The 23,054-nt window shown below is 39.3% G+C and overlaps 1 protein-coding gene across 3 annotated transcripts in view; it reads left to right on the top strand.

Moving 5' to 3' along the window:
• Window positions 1-23,054, top strand: part of LOC113638365 (cAMP-specific 3',5'-cyclic phosphodiesterase 4D-like) — a 149,514-nt gene that overhangs the window by 8,408 nt on the left and 118,052 nt on the right. For all 3 annotated transcript variants that reach the window (XM_027139440.2, XM_027139437.2, XM_027139436.2), the window contains exons 2-3: window positions 2,168-2,253; window positions 18,047-18,267. In XM_027139440.2, the coding sequence (XP_026995241.2) occupies window positions 2,209-2,253; window positions 18,047-18,267 (266 nt within the window). In that variant the 5' untranslated portion in view covers window positions 2,168-2,208. The remainder of the gene's footprint in view (window positions 1-2,167; window positions 2,254-18,046; window positions 18,268-23,054) is intronic.

Here is a 23,054-nt window from a genome sequence, read left to right on the forward strand (position 1 = left end):
TAAATATCCCTGGTTCAGTAATATGCAGGTGGAAAGTTAATTGTCCCCAGACAGGTGCAGCACTCAAGATTTCATAACGCACACTCGGACTAAGATTAAAACTAAAGCGCAATCATCTCCGTTCCATTTCTGTCGAAATGCTGACCAGTCGACTTTATGGATCCAGCTGGTAAAAGATTTGAGAGTTTTTTTTTAAAAAAAGGGTTCGCTGATGGAAGGAACATCTGGCTGTGTTTCAGTAGGAACAGTAAATGAAGCCTGTAGCAGCATCTTTGTGAAAGATCATCAAAGAGGGATATGCTGATGATAGATCTACTAGACAGAAGAACACCAATTCATTCACCAGGCTTCACATGGTAATACTTTTTATGGGATCATTCTTTGTCACTATGATTCAATATCAAATCAATTGCAGCCAGGAACAAAATCAATAACATTTTTTGAATGACATGAACGGCTTCATAGGCCTTTTCCTCCATCCGTTAATTTTCCGTACCCATCGCTTATCCTACACAGGGTCACGGGGTCATGGAGCCTATTCCAGGGGGCTCAGTGTGCAAGGTAGCAGACCCTCTCGAGGGGGCTCACAACCTATACAGGGCACAATCAAACACACTCACACACACACACACACACTCACAATTTAGACATGCCTATACAGCATGGCTTTGGACTGGCCAAGGAATCGAATTGAATAAGCATTCATTACACATTATAAGCTGGTAATCAATGACAGTTTCAAATATTACAGGTCCTTTCATTTAAAACCACAATGACAATATGTGAATCTGAAAAATAATTTAACTCGATATTAGTATGTACTGAGCTTGAGTGGCATTAAAACCAAAAAAACTTGCTTTTCCTGCTTATTTTTATACATTTTCTCCCAGAATAGTCGGAAATAGAAATGTCAAAGACAACCCCCCCGGTCATATATTTTACCTATGAAGATTTTACATCAGCTGTTGCTGATCGGGACACTTTACACTCCAATGGTAATATTTATTTGCTATCGTATCTTCCGCACTGACTCGATTCTTCTAGGACGGCAGCATGAGACATTTATTACAGACTTTACAAGGACAGGGTCACGATGCCTAAGTGATGAATGATGATGTCAGGAAGCTGATGTTGCATTTTGACATTGTAGTATGACAAGCAGCTGTGTGCCTTCTGTAATTTCAGCTCCCTTTCATTTATCTTAATATATCAGGCTGAAGAAACATTCTACATTATTACATTAACTTCCAGCTTTTTTTTTTTCCCCCTGCCAATTGAATCTGTTCGACGAAGAGGCTTCTATAGAAGAAGATTTTCCATGTCAACACATTAGAAAAAATATCATGCTGCTATATTTACATGTATCCATTTATATATACTATATACTGTACATAGTATATACTGTATACATACTTATGCACCACTGAGCCAGCAGTAAGAGTGTAAAAGTGACATGTTAATATCTGGTGGTGGTAGTGTTGTTTTTATTTATTCATTTATTTATTTAAATCAAGATCCTCTATGTTGACACTGGTGTCAATCGTTCGCAAACAGGGTCAAAAAATAGGGTTATATACTGTATAGATTTAGCTGATATCATATAGTTTAAACATATTGACATATTGAAGCCTGTGTGAAAACCTTAGTGCATCTTTACAATCTATCTGTCAAAGGCATGCTGATGGGAAGGAGCAGGAATTTTATGAGACACATCTTACATCTTGTTGCATATCATAATTCGTGCGTGTGCGTGTGTGTGTGTGTGCGTGTGTGCGTGCGTGTGTGTGCTGTCATGTATCACTCTGTCAGGTGTCAAGAACACCAGATGAGAGCGTTAGAAATTGTTAAGGATCTGAGAATAGGCAGCTCCACAGTTCTGACTCCTTTGTCTGCATCTTATGACATGCAAACTCCCCCCCCCCCCACCCCGACCCCCGTTTGGTTCTTTCATGTCCCAAATGATTCAGAAAGTTGCTGTGTTCTAGCCATAACATATACCAGTACATTTAAAATGAGTATGTGTATACAGTTTTAGAGCTTACACAAAGTAGGCCTGAGTATAATCTTGTTTGCGTTTAAGCTTAAATGAATACCGTCATCGAACTGTAACTTGTTCACAGGTCCTCTCTTATTGACACGGTGTTTTTTTTCTTCTTTTTTCTTTCAGTGCTGTAATCATTCAAGTCATTACAACCTGGAAGTGTGCTTATGATGAAAAGTAGTGACTGTGGTATGGAGGACAGACAAGAGACAGTGAGTGAATTTCAGATCCATTTGTTCTAATGATATAGAGTATGTGTAAGGGATCTCAGGGCACTGAAATACAACTAATACTACAATAAAGCATCACAGGACTAGAGGGCTTTATAATACAATTCATTTTGCACTCAGTCCCCCAGGTTTCTAACATGACTTTCTTTCATTTCTAACTTGTAAGGGCTTTTGTTAATGTTTTATACGTAAAATTAATCTATTGCTGGGAGAAATGTTGGGTTTTTTTTTGTGTTTTTTTTTTTTTTTGTAATGCTGTGGAATTTTTCTTTTCCCTGTCTGATTTATAACCTCATCATTGTACAGAGCCTGTTCTGTTTAAGGTAACAAATGATCTGTTGCTCACTGTTGTCTGGTAACCTGTTATCTAATCGTGTTAGATCTCAGTGCTGCTCTTAACACCGTGAATCACAAGATCTTTATTGAGTGCCTACAGCACATGCATACCCTTAAGTAGTAGTCTATTAATGTTTCCAGCTTCTTTTCTACTTCTAATTGCAGCCATTGGCTGTGGTCTTTCCCAAAGATCAATACTAGGCCTGGTTCTCTTCTTTCGGCTTCCTTTGACACCTGATGATTTGTGCTCAGTCAAAGTCTCGATGAGTGTCTTTAAGATATCAAAAGCATGATGATGAAAATAACAACGCCAATCAAACGTCCCAGGATTACTCTGTTGTCAAGAGCAGCTTTGGATAACTTTATGAAAAACTGTATGAAAAACTGTATGTAACTGTATGAAAAAAACATACAGTACAAGCCATCTGACCACAGGTACAGTTAGTACAGAATTTAACTACGTATATACTATATCTCATTGCTAGGAACAGGATCAGATCACCTGTATTGTAGCCTTTCTATACTGACTCCTCCCTGATCCAGTTTAAGGGGGTTTTTACTCCTGGTCACTTCATGCGTTTTCTGTGATCCGATAGCTATCCGATGGTAAAAAGACCAGGTCTAAATGCCCTCTGAAAATGTTTTCGAGACGGATATAAATCCGATCGCTCAAACCACTTCAGGAGGAGGTCTGGGACGCATTTCAGATGAAACTGGACAGGTGTAATTGCATGTGGTTGTTCAAGCCACATACGTCAGCGCTATACTCCTCCCAAACGGAAGTACGTCACTCGCAGGTGACTCGCGAGTCGTGCATCGCGCCAGAAACAAATATGTTTTCCCACCAGCGCTGGCTCCATTCTTTCACCCAGTCTTTCCTGCCTGAGAAATAGAACAGCAAAAGAATAAGAATAGATAAGCCAATAAACCAAACTGTCTAACTTAACCCTAATCCACAACAGGGTATTTCTGTACACACACACACACACACACATACTGTACATACACAGGTGCTTGAATCCTAACTACAAAATCAAAGGTACCACTGATAATTAGAAAAACGTGTCACTAATGGGCACATATTTGTTTCTTTTACCTGAAAAGTGTATTACTTGATTCACTTGAACAGGGACATCGGGGATGGTCTATTCGATTGAGTCTAGCAATTTCAGAAAACTGTTTAACTATATATTTACTGGTGATATGCCATTTATAAAAAAAAAAAAGACTCAAACGACCATTTCTTAACTGCCCACCATAATTACACACAATCATTTGTGTGTGTACTGTCATGGACATTCTGAGCATTAGGCAGGTCCACAGTGCCGATACTTTTGCCTACCGGCCTTGGATCATATCTGATGATATGGCAGTTTTTTCCTACCCTCTTAAACTCTGTTTGGTTCTCTTATGTGACCAAATGATGCAGAAATGTCAAATGTGTCCTGGATATGTTTAGGAATGCTGTAGAAGTGCAAGGAATTGTTTCTTGCTAATGATAATGATTGAATATAAATGATAATGATGATCTTCCTTATGCTTCCTTAAGTTTTACAATAAGTTCGATTTATCATGTGGCATTAAAGAGACCTCTAAATTATTATTGTTTACTTTGTATGTAGGTACTGACTCTTAGGAGTAAAAAAAAACACAAGAAAAAAAACTAAGCATTATTTAAGTGCTTTATTTACCTCTTAACTTGGGGTTGACTTACTCAAGGGTTTTGAGAATCTTGTTCGGTTAATGTCCGCTACATGATTTTTACTTTCCTTGTACTGATATCCTGAGAACTCAACACATTTACTGGAAAGGTGTTTGGAGACTCTACATGGGATGGAACCATTAAAACTGGGAGAACTGGTGAACGTGCATGGTGATGAACAAGTAGCAGCAGTCTACCTATGGCATACCATGGTGTTGTTGCTCACTGCCCTGTAGTCCAGTCTCTGTTTATACAATGGAACCTTTACATCTGTCCTCTTGGACTGAGGAACCGTTTGCCTGTGGATCGGATGGCACGAGTTGTACCACAGTGTTCACACTGGGCACAACAAGAAAGCTTTATGAATTTCAGAAGCTTCTAATGAATGGTATACAAGGCATGTACACTAAGCCTGTATAGTAGGTTTTTACTTTCATCAGTGTTTACTGGCATAAAAGGTTGCAGTCCTGCTCATGATACATCATATTAGCTAGAGTGCATGCCACAGAGCATTTAAGGAAAGTCAAATCCTCCTTTAAATTCTTGATAAAATCCATTTTGAGAATTTTTTATGTAGGCTGTCAAGGCTAGTTTAAAGCCTGTCTGTCGGGCATGCAAGTTGACCGAGGCTGAACCAGACATTACTGATGCTGGAATTGAGCATGGCTATGAAAAATACTGCAGGAGACGACTGGAAGCAGAGCCTGTTCTTGCTAAGGTTACATTTGATGCTCTACAAGGGTGTGGTGTAGGCAGCAGTACCATACTTGACTTGCCATAATACAGTATAACATGGCTTGATTATACTGGAGTGTGTTGCAATGGTGCAGTGTAGCTGTTCCACCTCACAGGTCCAGGCTCACAGATTTGATTCTGAACTTGAGTGACTCGAGCAGAGTTTATGTGAATGTTCTCCCTGTGTCTGCATGGGTTTCTTCCGGGTTCTCCGTTTTCCTCCCACTCCTCAAAATATGCAAGTAGGTGGATTTACTAGGATAAATTCTCCCTAAGCATGTATATTGCACAGTGATGTATTATTCCTGCCTCATTCCTAGGTTTCCCTGGATAGCTTCCGGATCTACCGTTACACTGATTAGGGTAAATTGGTAACTGAATGTGAAGGAGTTAGCGAGGAAGCGAGCTTGACAGTGAAACCGTAAGGAAATTTTATCGATGATGCGATGAGAATGATGACGTCTGTAGTACTCTACTGGGGTTACACCATGTTTTCCAAACATGGGAAACAGAGAAATCATAACCATGTTTGTGGAAGTAATGATAGAGGGCAAAAATGAACATTGGATGGAAATATTAAGGGACATAAGCATGCAAGTCTTGGGCAGTGTTTATGGTAATATATTCTGTCATTAAAAGCTTTTGTAATTAAGTATGTGAAATGTAATTTCTGAAAGATTAGAGGACGGTCACGTTGCAGATTGCTTATTGTAAATGCAGAAGTTTGTGTCTGCGAGCAACAATCACGACTCATTAGCGAGCTTGAAGCTGTTGTGTCTGCTTTGCTTGATTGTTTTCATCGCACTCATTTTGTGCTTAACATTTGCTTTGTTGAAAGCATCGCGCATTAGAGCAGCTCACCATTACTTTTTTTCTAATTAGCTGTGTTCTCTCACGTCTCTGTTAAAAGCCTTTCTGCATTTCCGGTGCGTTTCTCTAAATGAAAAGGCCAAAGCCTGATGTTTTCAGATGCAACATGAATGCTTTGATAATGTAGGTAATATCAAAGGGAAGTTTTATTGCATCTGTCTGTCAGCTCTTCCCATTCATATAATCCGATCTAGAATCACATAATCACTGGCGAAAGCATCTCGCGATCGTGTGCTATGTAAACAGATGTATGCGAATGCTAAATGAAGATAAATTTTACAAGATAACAGTCGCTTTTATAAGTATACAAAGCTACTAAGAATATTGTATGCACAATTATTATACCACTGTATCCCATCCATTAATGGAAACTGGTCTCCAGAGGACCATTACTAACCAGGTATTATACAGTATGAGAGTTTGTGTGTGATTGTTCAGCAGGTTGGTATAAATCACAGAGAATTACACGGGTGGATTGAGGCAACTGTACTACTATCGATTTCCCTAATTAGTGGTTCTGGTCCATTAAAGATCAGGTTTATTTTTATTTTTATTTTATTTAATTTCCAATGAGTGTCGATACCCAATATACCAGGGGTTCTCCAATGTTTTGCAGCTAGCGACCCACTTTCTGAAATTTTCTGAAGCCGGTCTCACACAGACCCTCTCAGTATGTCTTTATTTTAGGAACAATTCATTAATACATCCATTATTCAGATTTGTTCAGTAATATTCTGCCTATTCATTGAAGCCATAGTATTTTTTTTACTCCTATATGTTCCATAGACAAACCACAGATTGTGAGTTCCACAGCGTTTACAATTGATATCAGCACAGATGTCTGGCTATGCTTTATGGTCCACTTGGGGATTCTGGACCTCATTTCGAGAAACGTTACCTTCTGCAATCAAATTCTATGAAATGTTCCTGTGATTGAAGAATGAGTGGATGGAATGGTCATTTCTATGCACACTCACAGCCTCTTGAATCCTATCTAACTGCTGTAAAGCGTTCTCCGGAGTGAATGTACTGGTGACATTCATCCACCAGTGATTCTTTACTGATGCTATGGCCAAGTTTTTTGAGAGTGGCCATATGAGGTGTACCTCTGGGCAAAATTGGCAGTGTATCAGATGGCAAAGAACAGTGTGTTTGCTGTAGTGTGTTTATTAAGTGAAGGAATGTATCCTCTCTTTGGTTTATAAAATCTAACAGCACACCAGAGGGCATGCATTGAAGTAGAGCATGCTCTAGGCATTTGGAAGCTGTGCTTTTATGACTACACACGGTTAGATTTGGGGCATGCATTTCAATTTCAATAGCCTGGTGGTTAAGGTGTCGGGCTACCAATCGGAAGGTTGTGAGTTCGATTCCTACGTCCACCAAGCTGCCACTGCTGGGCCCTTGAGCAAGGCCCTTAACCCTCAATTGCTCAGTTGTATAAACATTAGATAAAATGTAAGTCACTCTGGATAAGGGTGTCTGCTAAATGCTGTAAATGTTAATGTAAATCATGGCTTATAGACAAGATGAATGTCCAGCCCCTATAATGACATGCTACTCTACAAGGATTGAGGGGTCTGCTAATTCAGCAAGTCTACTTTAGAGCTCCACATGCTACAGGGTTCACATTGCCACCTTCCGGTGGTATGAGTGTGGTATTCATCTCCAAATATCTTTCCAGTTAGTCCTAAGATGTATTGGTGTGTTGTCATAGTGGCATACCTTAACCAGGAGATTCCCAATAACCCTGAAGGTTAAGATGGGTAAATAAAAGGGAATATTATACATCTTAAGTGTGGTTCAAAAGCAGTGTGAAGAAGCACCAGTTTGCTTTGTGCAAAACAACCTCCAGGAGGTCCTAACTGCTTTGGATTCATTCTCTCACCATCTTGACTGACTTATGTCGGCTTCCTTTGGATCTAGTGAAAACCAAAAAAAAAAAACAAACAAATAAAAAACAACAACTACAGGATATCGAACACCAGCGAGCACATGAAGTGCCTTTAAACAATATTCGGATGAAGGGAGATGTATATGCTAAAACTGACACTACTAGCTTTGCCCAGGAGACCACTAGTTTAGTAAAGGAGGTAGCCGTAGTGCTCTTCAAATGACACTTAATGGAAGAAGGGCTTTTTGACCTCAGTTCAGGTATGCCTGTGCAATTACTTTCTTTACCCTGGTGCTTCTCAAAGCACTCAAACAGCTGGCAGCCATACCTACATAGTACTTGAGAACTCTCACTGGACACAGCGCTGGCCTGGGTACATTCTCCACTGCAAAAGCATCAAGGTTGATAGATTTTTTTTAAATATGCAGTGGCACCAGTTCTTCTGGGTTCAGCTGTAGCGTCCGCCGCTCAAACAGACATTACCTGCTGAATAACGGTACATACAGTTCATAGTGATGGCCATCTTAAGAATAAAGTACAAGCTTGTGGTGGTTGGTGTAAATGCAGCCAGTGTTGTCAGACCAGACCAATATGTGAGAACATTTAGGTGTTCGTTGTAGGCAAATGTTTTGTTGTATTTCAAGGAGGTTGTTATGATGATACTGAGTCTCATTTTCAGCGTAAAATCAGCTTATTAAGGAAGCCTTTGAGGGCTAATACGGAAACATTCCCAGCTACTAACATGCTAGATTTAGACAGTTTATATTAGCAGCATGCGACTACTATTGACCGCATTTCTTGACTGCATCCGTAGTGTAGATGGCTTTGTCCTGCACAGAATATGCGTCAGGCTTCATGTCACTGAACTGCACAGTCAAGTGAAACTACTTCATGTAAGATCAGAAGCTTTAACTGCCTTGGGGCACTATTTGATCATCCCATCTGTCTATATAACACTGCATACAGTGCCTAGCTGCTGATCTTTTGTTATCAGGCTCCAGTGCTGCAGATGGGATGTCCAGCCCACCGTCAGAGTTAGATTTTCATATTTGATGCTCACGGCTTCACTACATCATGCAGTTTAAGCATAGTCACTTCTGTACCTTGTGTTGGATGCTGGAGGTTTTTCTTCTCAGTCCTCACCAGCTGATATTTGCTTCCTGGAGCTGTAATCACTGTACCAGTTTACGTTACCGAACAATAAGTAAAAACACTGAGAATGCGAAGGAAATCGAATCTTTTATTGAAACTTAATCGGCATTTATTCAAAGACGATTGAAAAAAAAATCTAAAAGAAATTCCAAAAAGAAACATTTTTAAGTAAATCGGTCATTTTGGGTTGCCTGCACTTTCAATTCTTCTTTTCCTGCATGTTCTTTGTGCAACCTATGAGTCATAGGAAGGTTAGATCCTGACTGCTCTTATCAATATAATAGCTTGCGGATTCTCGTCTTCAGTTATACTCACCTATTCAGTCAAGTATACGTCAGAGTGATTGCCTTGCCAAAAGATTACTTTTTGTGTATATTGGACCATTTCTATGTGGGTATGGATGAAACCGTTGTGCTGGAAGATCCAACAATGACCCAGTGTAGCTTCTTGTTAGAGGAAGCCACATTTTTCATTTCTGATTCAATGTAAACCATGGGACACCTTTCAGATAATTTGTTGGAGAAAAAGGTGGAATCTAAAGAGTTGGAATATTGGATTGGAGTATCAAGATTTGGAGTAGGCTTCGAGTCTCCAACTGTGATCCTTCCTTTGTAAATTAGCTCACAGTTGGTGGTGCCTCTATAGCCATACAGGAAGGAGGAAAATAGACTTGTGTCCTCTCGATGAATGACTCATAACTAAGTCATATATAAATAATGAAAGAGAAACAAACCAGCCCCTTAAGTTCCAAACAGTCAAATAAATGTAAAATGTGAAATCTGATTTTTCTTTCTATATTTCAAACAGAAACAATTCCTGTGACTTCTGAAATGCCACACAGATGTTTTGCATTGCTAAATAAATGCAAATGAAAACAAATAAAATAACTTGCATGTGCTTTAACCTTTTGTGTCTGCTGTGGTCTCTGTGAAAGGATGAAGTGGACTGGCCCGTCAGTGGCACCATCTCCATTCTCTGGCAGATGCTGTGTCTATCCATCGAATTCATGACTCCATAATATGTCAGAACGAGCTGTCCTTTCACCCTCTGTTTGAACACAACAGGTCACTTGGTAACGTGTGTTAGGTCTTTAAAGTTCACAGTGGTACACAGGCCAGTAGTGACTGACGTTTTTGTCTGATAAGTGGTGGAGTCGGTTACAAACTGGACAACTCTGTCTTGGGTTGGCCAGTAGGGCTATGTACTGTAGCAGCAGGCAAACGTGGTTTAGCATGGGTCTGCACTGGTAGGGAGGTGTTTGGTAACTGGAGGGTTAATAACCACCAGCGCACCTGAGCCCTGTTCATTTGTGTACACGAGTGTGTTGCCGCAAGCAGATGAGCTCGAAAGATGTACTGTGATTTGTTTTGAAAGCTCTGAATGGTGTGCTGCAATGTTTTTTTACAACGCCTAGTCATCAATTAGTTTGCACTCAGCATCCCGTATGTCGAATTCCGACTCCAATGTTTTGATGTAATGTTTGTGGGCACCCATTTGTGGCCTTCCTTAAATTGTTTGCAAAAATTTGGAAGCACGAAATCACTGGTCCCCTTTTGTGGCTATAATAGCCTCCACTTTTCTAGGAGGACTTTCTACAGGATTTCGAAGTGTCACTGGGAATTTACGCCAACCCAGTCAAAAGATCATTAGTGATGTCGGGGACTTACAGTATATCACGCGGGGAGGCCTGACAAGTGATCAATGATCCAGTTCATCTTGTTTATCTTTCAGTAAAGTTAAGGTTGTCTCGTTTTCAAGGACCTTGCTTTGTGCACAGGGGCACAATTATACAGGAGCATGAAAAGGCCTTCCCTGAAATGTTGCCACAAATTTGAAGCAGTCAGTTGTCTAAAATGTCTGTCTATGCTGTAGCATTAACATTACCATTTATTGGCACTAAGAAGCCTAGGCCAAACCGTGAAAATGAAAAACCATGCATTCTAGAAGGTGGCATTAACCTGCCATCTGCCAAGCCCAATTCATAAACCTTCTGACACATAGTTGTTGTGCTAAGGTAGACAATGTTTATGTGCTGCATCCTCCAGCTCTTTGGGAGTTTACACGGTCTACCAATTTATGACTGAGCTGTTTAAACTGCGTAGTCATAATCCCTATTTAGACAGCGTTAGTTTTACACTGTAAACTGGATTATACTGCTATTTGTAGGTTCTACTCAGTTTATCTGCAGTTTTTTAATTAACTCAAGGCTATGCGGGCCATTGTAGTCCAGACAGAAGCTCTGCGAATTAAGCAGCTGTTTCCGCTGCGTTTTTATCTGTAGAAATGAATTTTAACCACTGCTATATAGTGTACTTGGTGTCATCTTTGCATCTTTAATAGTTTTCGTAATCATAAAATGATGGAAAACTATATCTGTCTGTACATTTTTTTAGCTTTCATCTAACTTTGTCCAAATCTAAACATTGCAGCTACAGATACAAAGCCTCACTGTATATATTAACATAATGTATGTTAAAAGAGTTACTGAGTCTGACTGTGTGTGTGCACGTGTGATTACACCCTGTGATTGCCAGAATAGGCTCTATACCATATGTTACCCTCATCAGAATAAATACTTTCTATGTTTGTCTGCTATCTGAATAAAGCCCTAATCGGACGGGATTAGTTTTACGTGGGGGTAAAGTAATTATTACCAGAGCTTCTCTGTGATTTTAGTCCCGTCCGAATGTGCCATCTCGGTAATCATTACGGACAATGTCAGTAAAGATTACGGCGACTTTTACCTTCTGTAAAAAGGTCCGGAAAAATTACCTCAGGTAATACTAATCCCGTCCGAATACACCTGCTGTAAATATGTACGGTAAAATTACGTCATTTCCTGTTTCCTGTATTTGGCGCGTTTTGCAAGCATGGAGGGGCTTGAAACAGGAAGCAACGTCATACACCGATGACGACAAGGAGGTTACTGTGGTGCTTAAAGCGAGTTACCCCTCTAGTTTTATTGAGACGTCTTGTGCCGTGCGAATTGGACAATTAATGTTACAGGCATCCTGAGGTAAAATTGCATTACTCTACGTCCCCACGTAAAACTAATCCCGTCCGAATAGGGCTTAAGTCTGTAGTGTTTTTTATCGTACTTTTCAGCTGCTCTGGAAATGATTTCTCATTTTCTCACTGACTTGCAGTGTAAAGAACAAACCAATACTTCTGTGTCCCTAAGGAGAAATAACACCGTTACATATCTGAGGGAGGCGACAAGCGCAGCCTATTTAAGAGCTCCCATAAATTCGACTTAGCTGAATCTGCCAGTTCGAATGACCCCAGCTAAAGTATCAATAATCACCACTAGGGCAGCAGGTGCAGCATTACTTTCATTCTCCTCTTTAATTATGTCTTATCACTTATTCATACACCTCTGCATGTGTGTGTGTGTGTGTGTGTGTTTATGCTTCATGATTCAAAACTAAATTATGTGCATCATTGCGTGCATAACAATAATTCTATCTAGATTATCACGACAAGGAATTGGACATTAATACATTTATCAGGTGACTCCTTAATGTTTCTTATCCAATTCTAATTTATTTTTTAAATCAATAGGATTTTAGACTAATAAATGAGCTAATCCTGCACAGTGGATATTACAGTGTTTTATAAAAGAAACCGTTTTCCTTTGCAAAGCCGTAGCAGGGAAACGTCTCCTGAATCGATCGGAGACGAAGGCATTCGTCTGCATCTGTGGTTAAAGGAACCTGGTACGGCAGAGCTACTGTATGTTCTAACATTCAGCCATAGAGAGAGTTTGATAATGGATAGTGTTGTCAAGTACAAATGGTTAAAGGAGAGACTGAGTAAACATGAGGGAATGAATTAAATTTTTTTGCCCTTGCTCATGTCTGTGACTACACGATTAAAAGCTTTAGACTAGTGATAAATGATGAAAAGATTTATAGTGACCACAAGGAACAATTTTACAAGATAATAACATTGTAGGTTAAAGCATGAGCTCACCAACCTGGACGGTTTGCTTGTGAAAGCAAACCTCTCAGACTCGTTCACTCCTGACAAAAGCTTAAAGAAACTCCCGAAGACTCGGCTTTTCTGAAAGCGCTCGAACGTCGATACCGAAACGGCCAAAACCCTTCTATCTCTAATTGTGCGTGTGTGTTTGTACATCCCTAGCTATCTGGTGTTGATGGAATTTCAGTCTTGCTATTACATAAAATGTTTCTATGGGGAATTTTTTGTGTAAAAGGCATCTGCTAGGTGAATATAATATACGATAGGCATTAAATAATTAATTGAACACATCAATGTAGTTATACATGGGGAAATATATCAGCAAGGTGACAAATACATGAAACCAAGTATTTAACGCCGTGCTTATTTATACACGGCATGTTTGGCGTGACCCGGCGGAACAGCTGAACGATCTGGTGCTAAAGACGAGACCAATTATTTACATGCACCTTCTATCCGCTGTATACATTACGAAGCAGATTTATTCAGGACCGGTATCTCGTTTAAATTTTTCTTTCTTTTTTTTATTTTCAAGGCTGGATGTAAGAATGTTTTTTTTTCTGATACTGTGGTTGAACGGCTTGTTCGAAGAACTCTGACACGATTGCTTTTTACATTAGCTAAAAAGGATGAAATGGGGAGGAAAAAAGGAACAAAATAGCAGTCCACAAAACCTACCGCTTCTCCTTGCAGTCTGTATGAATCAGAAAACAGAATCACATGTCGGTCATGTAGGTTGTACATAATAGTTGTTATATCTGGGACCATGGGAACCTAATCCTAAAATGAGGCGTGAGAAACTCAGCATCGGTTTTTTTGTATACGCTATATGGCCAAACGTATGTGGACACCTGACCATACATGTTTACGTAGTTCTTACCACACAACCTGATTTTGATTTCATTCTTGGTTCTAATACCAATCCTGCCAGTCACAACTGAATCTATTGAAAGTCTGATTAAACAGATGAAATCAGGTGTGACTTCTGCATGATTGGGATAAAACCTGCACCCACAAACTTACCTTTGTGGATAAGATTGGACGCTTTTGCACTAGAATTGATTTGTATACTGTAGCGTGCTGCACAGAGCCCTGACTTTAACCCCACTGGGATGAACTGGAAAGATGACAACGAGCCAGGCCTCCTTGCATGACATCACTGCATCACATCATTATTCATGTGGCTGAATGAGCAAATGCACCGATTTGCATGCAGCACCATGGTCCAATATGAACTCTACAAAGGGAAGTCCACATACTTTTGGTCATATAGTCCACATTGTGAGCTGCAGTAATACATCCATTTGAAAGAAGCCTCAGGAAACATTTCTTATTAAAAAATAAATGCGGTCTAGTGCCGTGGTTCTCGAAATAGGTTCCAGGAACCCCCAAGGATGTGTGGAGCCTTGCCAGGGGTGTGTCATTTATTATTATTCTTATTATAATTATTTGGTTACAGTGCTTCAAATCACGGCATTAGCAAATCTCTTATCTGTTATATTTTGGTGCAAGTTCAAGGAAAAGCCTGCTCATGTAAAACAAACTGGGTCTACTGACAGAACACGAGGCACAGTTTCATACAACTTCACTGTATGACTGTCGACCGCAGGATTCTACAGTCTACATGATGTCTAAGACTGAATGGTTAAGAAGCAAGTAAATGAATTTTTGATGATATCTAAAAAATTATGATATATATACAAATATATACATTTATATATATTATATTATATATTAAATGTGTTTGTATTTATCCCCAATGATCTGTCTGAGGTGACTCAGGTGGCAGTGGCAAGGAAATCTAATACGAATCTTGAATTTTGTATTCTATTAATCTTTGTTATTATTTATAATAACCTTTAGTTCTATGTTCTGTAAATCTCCTTTGAGACTATGTATGTATGTATATATATATATATATATATATATATATATATATATATATATACATATACAGTGGTACTGCTACAGTATGGATATATATATACACTACAATTAGTTTTGTTATTATTACAGTGTATTACAGTTATTAATGGTGCTTTCGGCGCGTAACTTATCCCGCAGCTTTTGTCCTAGACCCATGAATGAGGTCTCAAATTGACTGGCTCATTGAGGAGAGGTGTTCTATGACTTTTATAAGAGATCGGAATTCCAGAATTCCCGGTACGGAAGCTCAAAGTGGCTTTTTTCCCCCCATAGACTTCCATTATACTCCGTCCAGGGTGTATCCTGCCTTGATGCCCGATGATGCCTGAGATAGGCACAGGCGCCCCGTGACCCGAGGTAGTTCGGATAAGCGGTAGAAAATGAGTGAGTGAGTGAGACTTCCATTATAAATTTTGGAGGTTTATAACTCGGCAAGTTTTTGAGTTTTTGAGTTTTACAATTTACACCATACTCGACCTTACTCCGGACAAAGTTTTATTTCAGTAGCAACTTTTTTCCAAAAGTATTGGCTCCCCACCGGGTATTCACGTGATGTCACCATTCACATTTTCTTCAGGAAATGTACTTATCTTTATTAGGCAGTTCTATAAAATGGTCTTCAACCATAGACAATAAAGCAGCTTCAAAAAATAAGTACAAAAGATTACATACCAAATGCTTAATGGAAATGTATGACAAGTTGCATAGCTAAATATTTAGGGAGCAGATATGTTTTCTGATCAGAAAAATGCATTTAAAAAAAAATTATATTCATTTCTGCAGTAAAAACTCTTTCATATTTCATCTAAATATCTTTATATAACTTTAAAGCAGCCAACATTAGAATGGTCATAACATCACGCCCTGTCTTTTTGGTCTTAAATAACAAAAAAACAACAACACGTTTTTCATTATTAGGATTTATTTATGTCATATGTTTGTCCAGACAGCCACTAATTGACTGACTGATGGTTCATATATCACAATCTGAAGAGTGCAACTATGTGATGTATGAAACTATTTTACCAAGTGTTATATTTACCATCAAGTTCTTTCACCTCTGTGAGGTCGCCTTGTGTATACACCGTGCAGCATTATTGCCATCTATAATATTCTATCTAAAAATAACAGGCTAAGGCGGTAGAAAGTACAAGCACTTCAGCTCACATAGTCAGCCACGAGCAGTGTTCTAGTGACAGTGTTCTGACAGACAGTGTTTTCTACAGACTGTATTCAAGGCTAGAGGACTAGACCTGTGTGTCTCGTCTTAGATGTCTGCCTACAGTAGTTTGTGCCTACTGAGTGTCTCTCCAGAACAGTGGTACTGCTACAGTATGGATCTGTATACAGTAACAAATGCAGGAGGTTCTTCTTTATTAGCAAAGGCAAAACTATGGCTAAGCTAATGCAATACAAACCAAAGGCAGGAAATGGCACAAAAATCTGATAAACGGTAGGTTCGACGACGTCGTGGACACAGGGGAACGTTACAGTTCGCAAAGACTATGACACACACACACACACACACACACACACACACACACACACACACACACACACACACACACACACACACACACACACACACAGGTTAAATTTGAACAAAAACAATAGCGGTACTGAAAACAGGTGCGTTTATTAATGACACCAAAAATGACACGACGGGGCGGAGACAGTACACGAATCAAAACAAGAGACACATGGCAAAGCAAATAAACAAAGAACAAGGTGGAAAATAAACAGAACACGTGCGGAGATGAAGCCGTGCCGTGATGCTACAGTAGTCACGGATTCATTACAGTCATCAACAGAATCATCGTACGAGTTTCACGCGACGTCTGCTGATGTTATGAATGTTGCTGGGGGATTTCTGATCATTAACTGGAATTAATGAGGAAAACATGGAGTACTCGAGCTTTGTCAAAGCACCACTGAAATTCTCAGTCATTACGCTTGTGGTGGGAAAAAGATTTCAATTATTTAAGCTTGCCTCACTTTTCCCTAATCAAACACTGAAGCTTGTACTATTACAGTATCTATGTATTATATGACATCACTACCAGCTGATTGTGCTTCCATCCCTTTCATTTTTTTCCTTCAATGCGGTCACATGGCCACATTTTATGTTCCCTGGGTGTGAGCGTGTGTGCAGACTACAAATGACCCCCTCAGTGCATTATGTCCCTAAGCTTTCAAAGCATGACTCAATCTCCTCATATAAATAATGAATTGTGCATTAGAGACTCTTTGCAAAACGGAAAGCAAGATGATACCATTGCAAAGTAACTGACTTATTTATTTATTTTGGGTAAATTTTTGCATAATGATCGATGAAACGCACTATTAGACAAGGCGCAAAGCCTAAACGCTCGATTAGGACAGGAAAGCCTGTCGTCGTACGCCTTTAGCGCATTTGGCTTCACACGTGCTATTAGTTTTTCTATTTGACTGTACCGTAACGAGATGAAATTTTCAGATGTTCAGCACAGCGAATTGGTTAACCTGCTCTCAAGCGGCCTCACCTCGTCTCTCTGCAACATAAAACCGGCCCTGTGGGAGCCAGTCTGAGAAATCTGCTGCACAAACATCGGTGTCCCTCTTGGCACATGATCTAGAAAAAGTAAACGCAATGTAGGCCTACTAAATCCTCAAATTATGTGGCAGTCATGCACTTGAGAAGCTGAATAAAATTGCATATCAGCGCGCAGCACTGTCCTACTTCTTTTCTGCCACCTGAGCTTCTGTTTGTGAAGTGGTACGATCTAGATTTGATGCGGAGTATCTGCAGTTATAAGAGCTCTATGCATAATGAAATAGCCGATATCAGACGCATGTCAGCATCGGCTTGTTAGTAGCATTGGATCCCTTGAGATTGTTGCTTTTCAGTGAAGCAAAACAAATTCTATGGGTTCTCGGCAACGAAAAGATGCTGAGAAATAGGTTTTTACCGAAGCATCTAATCCCCTGTTTGATTTAATTCGACCTAGTTTGAACCTTTCATGCGGTGGTAGAAGGGGAAAAAATAGCTCCATATAATGGTGTCCATAAAATGGTGTCATTCCTGTATAGAGCAAATTAAGCTCTGCTCTTCATGTATTATATGAACCGTAAAGCAATGCCAATGTGTGTGTGTGTGTGTGTGTGTGTATGTGTGTGTATGCATGTGTTTTTTGTACCAGGTAAACAATAGTTCCATGGAATCCTCAGAACCCGAGGATAATCAATTCCCAGAGCGCTATCAGGTACGCAGGCGATCCAGCAGAACCCTGCAGCTACCTCCTCTGGCCTTCCGGCAAGCCGAGCAGTTTTTCTGGAAGGAGTCTGAGCAAATATCTCGACCAACCACGCTGGCTCTGAGCATGCCTCCTCTGATCGCCATCACCTTGGCTGACTCCGACAGGTCAGAAACTGAATCGCATCACAGCTCTGAATTATGTCACACCGGTGTTCGGTATTACGTTCTTCAGCTTCTTCTTAAAGCGCAGGGAAAAGACAAATCACAAAAACAGACGTCACGTTTTTGGTTTATACGTACCAAGCATACTTGCATGACACATGTTTATTATAAAAACTTAATAGCGCAAGACACAGCATTGAGTAACCAATTCATTTACTGTCAGTTAAAGGCTTAGTTTCTGAATCTTTGGCAACACAAAAAATGCTCAAAAAAAGCTTCCACTTTCGAAATACATCTATATATTCTTTTTATAAATTGTGACTTCATGTTTATTATTATTAATGAATTATGAATTAATTAAAACGATTATTTTTAGTATTATTATTTTATTTTTTTTGTAAAAACCTTCCAAATTGCAGGAAGATTGAAAGTAAGAACTCAAGTAAAAAGATTAAATCCAGATGAAATAATAACTTGTAATGTATGGATGGATTATTGGAGGATTGTCGATTGAAATAAGAATCAATATATAAAAGATGCAGCTACATTTTCATGACATCTTTGTTCATTTTTATCCAAAAATAAAGCAGACTGTCTGTAAAGGTAAGATACTTTATTGTTATTGTCTACAATCTAGCAAAATATTATACTACAGCTCTCAGCCTCGAGGACATTTAAACATAATACTCCTGAGAACGGAGCTTTAATTAAGACGTACACAGAGTAGGACAATATATGCAAGATTGCAGATACGTCTAATGCCTTGATTATTAAAATGTGCATTGAGAACTATAGTGTAAATACATTAAATGGTTCTTTATCTTTATGATGAAGGGGTTTTTGGGGGTTTTTTTGGTTTACTGTAATTGTAGGAAGATGCTGCAACATGGTACCGCCTGGTACTGGATGCTGGTATACATAAACACGTAAATGAGCTCAGTATTGTGCCTACTTTTGTACAGGAAGGCATTAAACCATAGTCTTTCATTGCTTAGGAGCCTTTACGCTCATATACAACGTCCTACAGTATGTCATATGGTGCATTTTTAAATAATTCCAGCTATGACATGAGCTCAATGTTAAAGGACCAGGTTTGTCACCCTATTCTGAGAATGACTCATTCCTGCAAACATCAAAGAATTTAATTTGCATAAAATGAAACAAGCAGCCTTGCTCAATCTACCTCTTTTGAGCTTTCACCTTGATCGCTCTTTGTAACAACTGATCCCTGAACTGGGTCACTGTGGCTTGATTAGTCCGTAATGGCTCTGAAAAGCTGCGAACCATATTCCATTTTTTTCATTACCATACCCTTGCTGAGGAATACTGTGCTGTAGAATCACACACACACACACACACACACACACACACACACACACACACACACACACACACACAATCTTCAGCATTCACACGCAGACACTCTGTCTCTGTCATTCTAGCACTCTTTCTGTCTGAGGCTTTCACTAGTTCTCTTATTCACTGTGTGCTTTTGCATAGAAGACATGACAGAATGAAACCCTACCGCTGACAGTCAGCATCCTCTTGCAGCTATTTGCTGAAAAGCTCTTTTATTCCTGTCTAACAAATTGTTTCGGCAGTATTTACGCCTGTACTCTGCCATAGACATTCTATTGATTAGACTCTATGAAAATCGCCTAGGTCAACCTTCCTCCAGTTAATTCAAATGTTTTACTAACCTTCTTCAGGTTTGAACTGTTTTTAGGAGCGCACAGATACACAAGCTTATACTGAGCCACGTATCTTGGGCCGCACCACAATTCATGATTGTTAAAGGCTGAATCTACAGTAGTTAGTACGGACTTTTGCCATCATAGAGTCAAGCTTAGAAGTTTCTTAACATTTCAAATTCAAATGTATTTCTATAGTGCTTTTAACAATTAAATGTGTTTGTGTTTATCCCCAATGATAAAGACTGAGGTGACTGAGGTGAGCAAAAAATTCCCTTGGATTGTAAAAGAAGAAACCTTGAGAGGAGACAGACTCATATGCGATTCTAAACATACGCTAAATTGATATACAGTCCGACGAACGTTGTATTGCATGAATGCTGCAGCGTAACGTCAAAGGTTTTTGCTCGGCTTCAAACAACTGCAACCGGATTCAATCCCTTTTAACGCTGGAGGGGGAAAAAAGAACGGCATTCGTCAAAAAGATATTCTGTCAACTGTCAGTTGTCACTCATCTGTACGCTATTTTTTATTATTTTTTTTTTAAATCACTGTGTTCCCTTGTTTCATCTTGGCTATATGCTGATATGACAGCGAGGGTTTAGGATCATTCCCAACGTAGTTCATCTGACCTATAATTGTGCTAATGACACACACGCTTGTGCCAAATCTCTGATATCATTAACATGCTGGCTTGCTCCGGTCCATCGTGACGCTGTAAAACACATCAGTATTGCATACACATCACATATTGGCATGACATTATACAATCAATTCCAGCCTGAATTGCTGTCATTAGAGTTGCTCTTTGGTACCTGCTTTATTCTATTTCTTTTGGCTTGAACGAAATAATACAAGAATCAATAAATTCATGGTATAAAGGTATAATGGTATAATGGTTTCACAACCAGAGTATAGTAAGTGTGCATCAGGGACCTGGATCCCACGAGAAGCCGACAAATAAGTGGTTTTACTTTCATGTATGTAGGAGACGGAGTGTGGGAGTCGGAGACTTGATTTGCTCGCAGGACAAATTAAGACCATGTTCGTTGACTTGGGAGTGTATTGGGTACTCACACTGCACTGCTTGAAACGATTAGTGCATTCATTCCTTTATTTATTCATTCATCAACTGATTTACATTGGAAAATGTTGTGGAAGTTAAAAACACTCATCTTTATATTGTGTTCAGATACAAATAAAAATGATGAGAGTGGGTGGGATTGATAAAGCTTTCTCTAGGAGTGGGCTACCTAGACCTTGGCTCACATAATGAACATCCATTTTCCTGCATCTAATCGAACCATAGTATGGATTGATAATCCCTGAAGCACAAAGCTTCTAGTATGGTTCCTCTTAAGGTTTCTTCCTCTCTGTTGTCTCAGGGAATTATTCCATGCCTCTGTTGCCTCTGGCTTTGTTCAATAGGAATCGGAATCTAAATCTACATTGAGACGTTCAGCCCAAAATGACTAATTGTTATAAGTCAGAATAATTGAAAGAAAATAAAGAAAACAACATTGAGAATTCAGTCAAATACAAGGTTTCGTTTTTAGTAAAGCATGTGGGCTTGATGGATTTAATTAAGCAAATGAGCTTGCATAACTCAATTTCACTGATTGTGATTGAGTGACACTAGTACAAAATGAGATGACTTGTGATTACCATTAATAGATTGGCCTGAGTATTGGACAGGAGGTGGGTGTTTTGGTGTGTTTGGTGAGTCACATTTTCCATATTTAATGAACTTCATGTTGTAAGAAGCATGTTATGTTACATCAGAAGCTTTTATGGAAGAAGGAGAAGGACCTTGGCCATGGGCTCCACAGTGGCGGCTTGGTGGTGCTGGGACTTAAACCCCAACCTTCTGAGCCACCACTGCATCACATATACATTAAAGCACATGGAAATTATTTCCTTCACATGTCCTAGCTTCTTACAGTAGATCACAGGGTCATTCAAGATACAGTGGCAGCTTGGCAAGGCTGGGGCTTAAAGCCCTGACAACTAAACCGGCACATTAGCCTTTGAGCCACCACTGTTCAATTATAAACATACTACATAGATCATATCTGGTACATCCAGAATATACTACATGTTTTTAAATCTTTGTGTTTTGCGTTGTTGGACACATGTATACCCCGTGAAGCATAGGCCCTCAATGATTACTTATATTTCCAGCACTAATTTAACTAAGAAATATCAAAATTATTTGTAGCTGGTTAATCTGTATGCTGTAGGAATCAGACATCTCCAAGTAAGACAGACAGATTATGAGGGAAATGATGATGTTTGGTGGTCTGGGCAGGAAATCGGTTGAGGACATTCCTGACAGCAACGTTGCCAAGTAACTGGCTGTATCAATTTATGATTCGTTCTGTAATACAGTCTTTATTTTATTTGTACTCTGTTGAAAAACAAACGAATTGTATATAAATGATCCTGACCTAAGTGTGTTGCAAATATGCTAGCAAATTTAGGAACTTAGTTATGGATGTAATGTCTCAATAGTAAAAAAAAAAAAATTGTGTTTATGTCACAGTGTTTTCTGTTTCATCGTGCGGCTCTTTCAGGGTTAAAGGTGTCACATAAATTATATAGTGCAATGTTTTTAGAAACCTGACATGTCACATTCATTAGTACATTTTAAACATACTGTTTCACATTTAGTCCCTGTTCCTGTTATAACAACGCCCACTTTTCTGGGAAGACCTTCCACTTGATTTTATAGTGTGTCTGTGGGGATTTGTGCTCATTCACTCACCACAACATGAGGTTGGGCGCTGATGTCAGACGAGAAGGCTGGCCGTGCGCTTGGAGCTCCAAAATTTGTGGAGTTCCACAATGGGGGACGGTCAGGTGACCACAAACGTTTGCCTATTTAGTGGCATTCAAATAGCAAAATTCTAGCATTAATGGCATTTACAGTATGTAGAATGAACTCATTATATATTTTTAGGACACTTTAAATATAGCAGAATATATTAATTTTAGTGTACAGCATGTACATTGTTTTTCCTCTTATACCATAATGCACATTTGAACAATGATTTAAACTTGTGTATACACACACACACACACACACACACGTATATATGT

The sequence above is a fragment of the Tachysurus fulvidraco genome, chromosome 20 (assembly GCF_022655615.1).
Source record: "Tachysurus fulvidraco isolate hzauxx_2018 chromosome 20, HZAU_PFXX_2.0, whole genome shotgun sequence".
Lineage (NCBI taxonomy): Eukaryota > Metazoa > Chordata > Actinopteri > Siluriformes > Bagridae > Tachysurus > Tachysurus fulvidraco.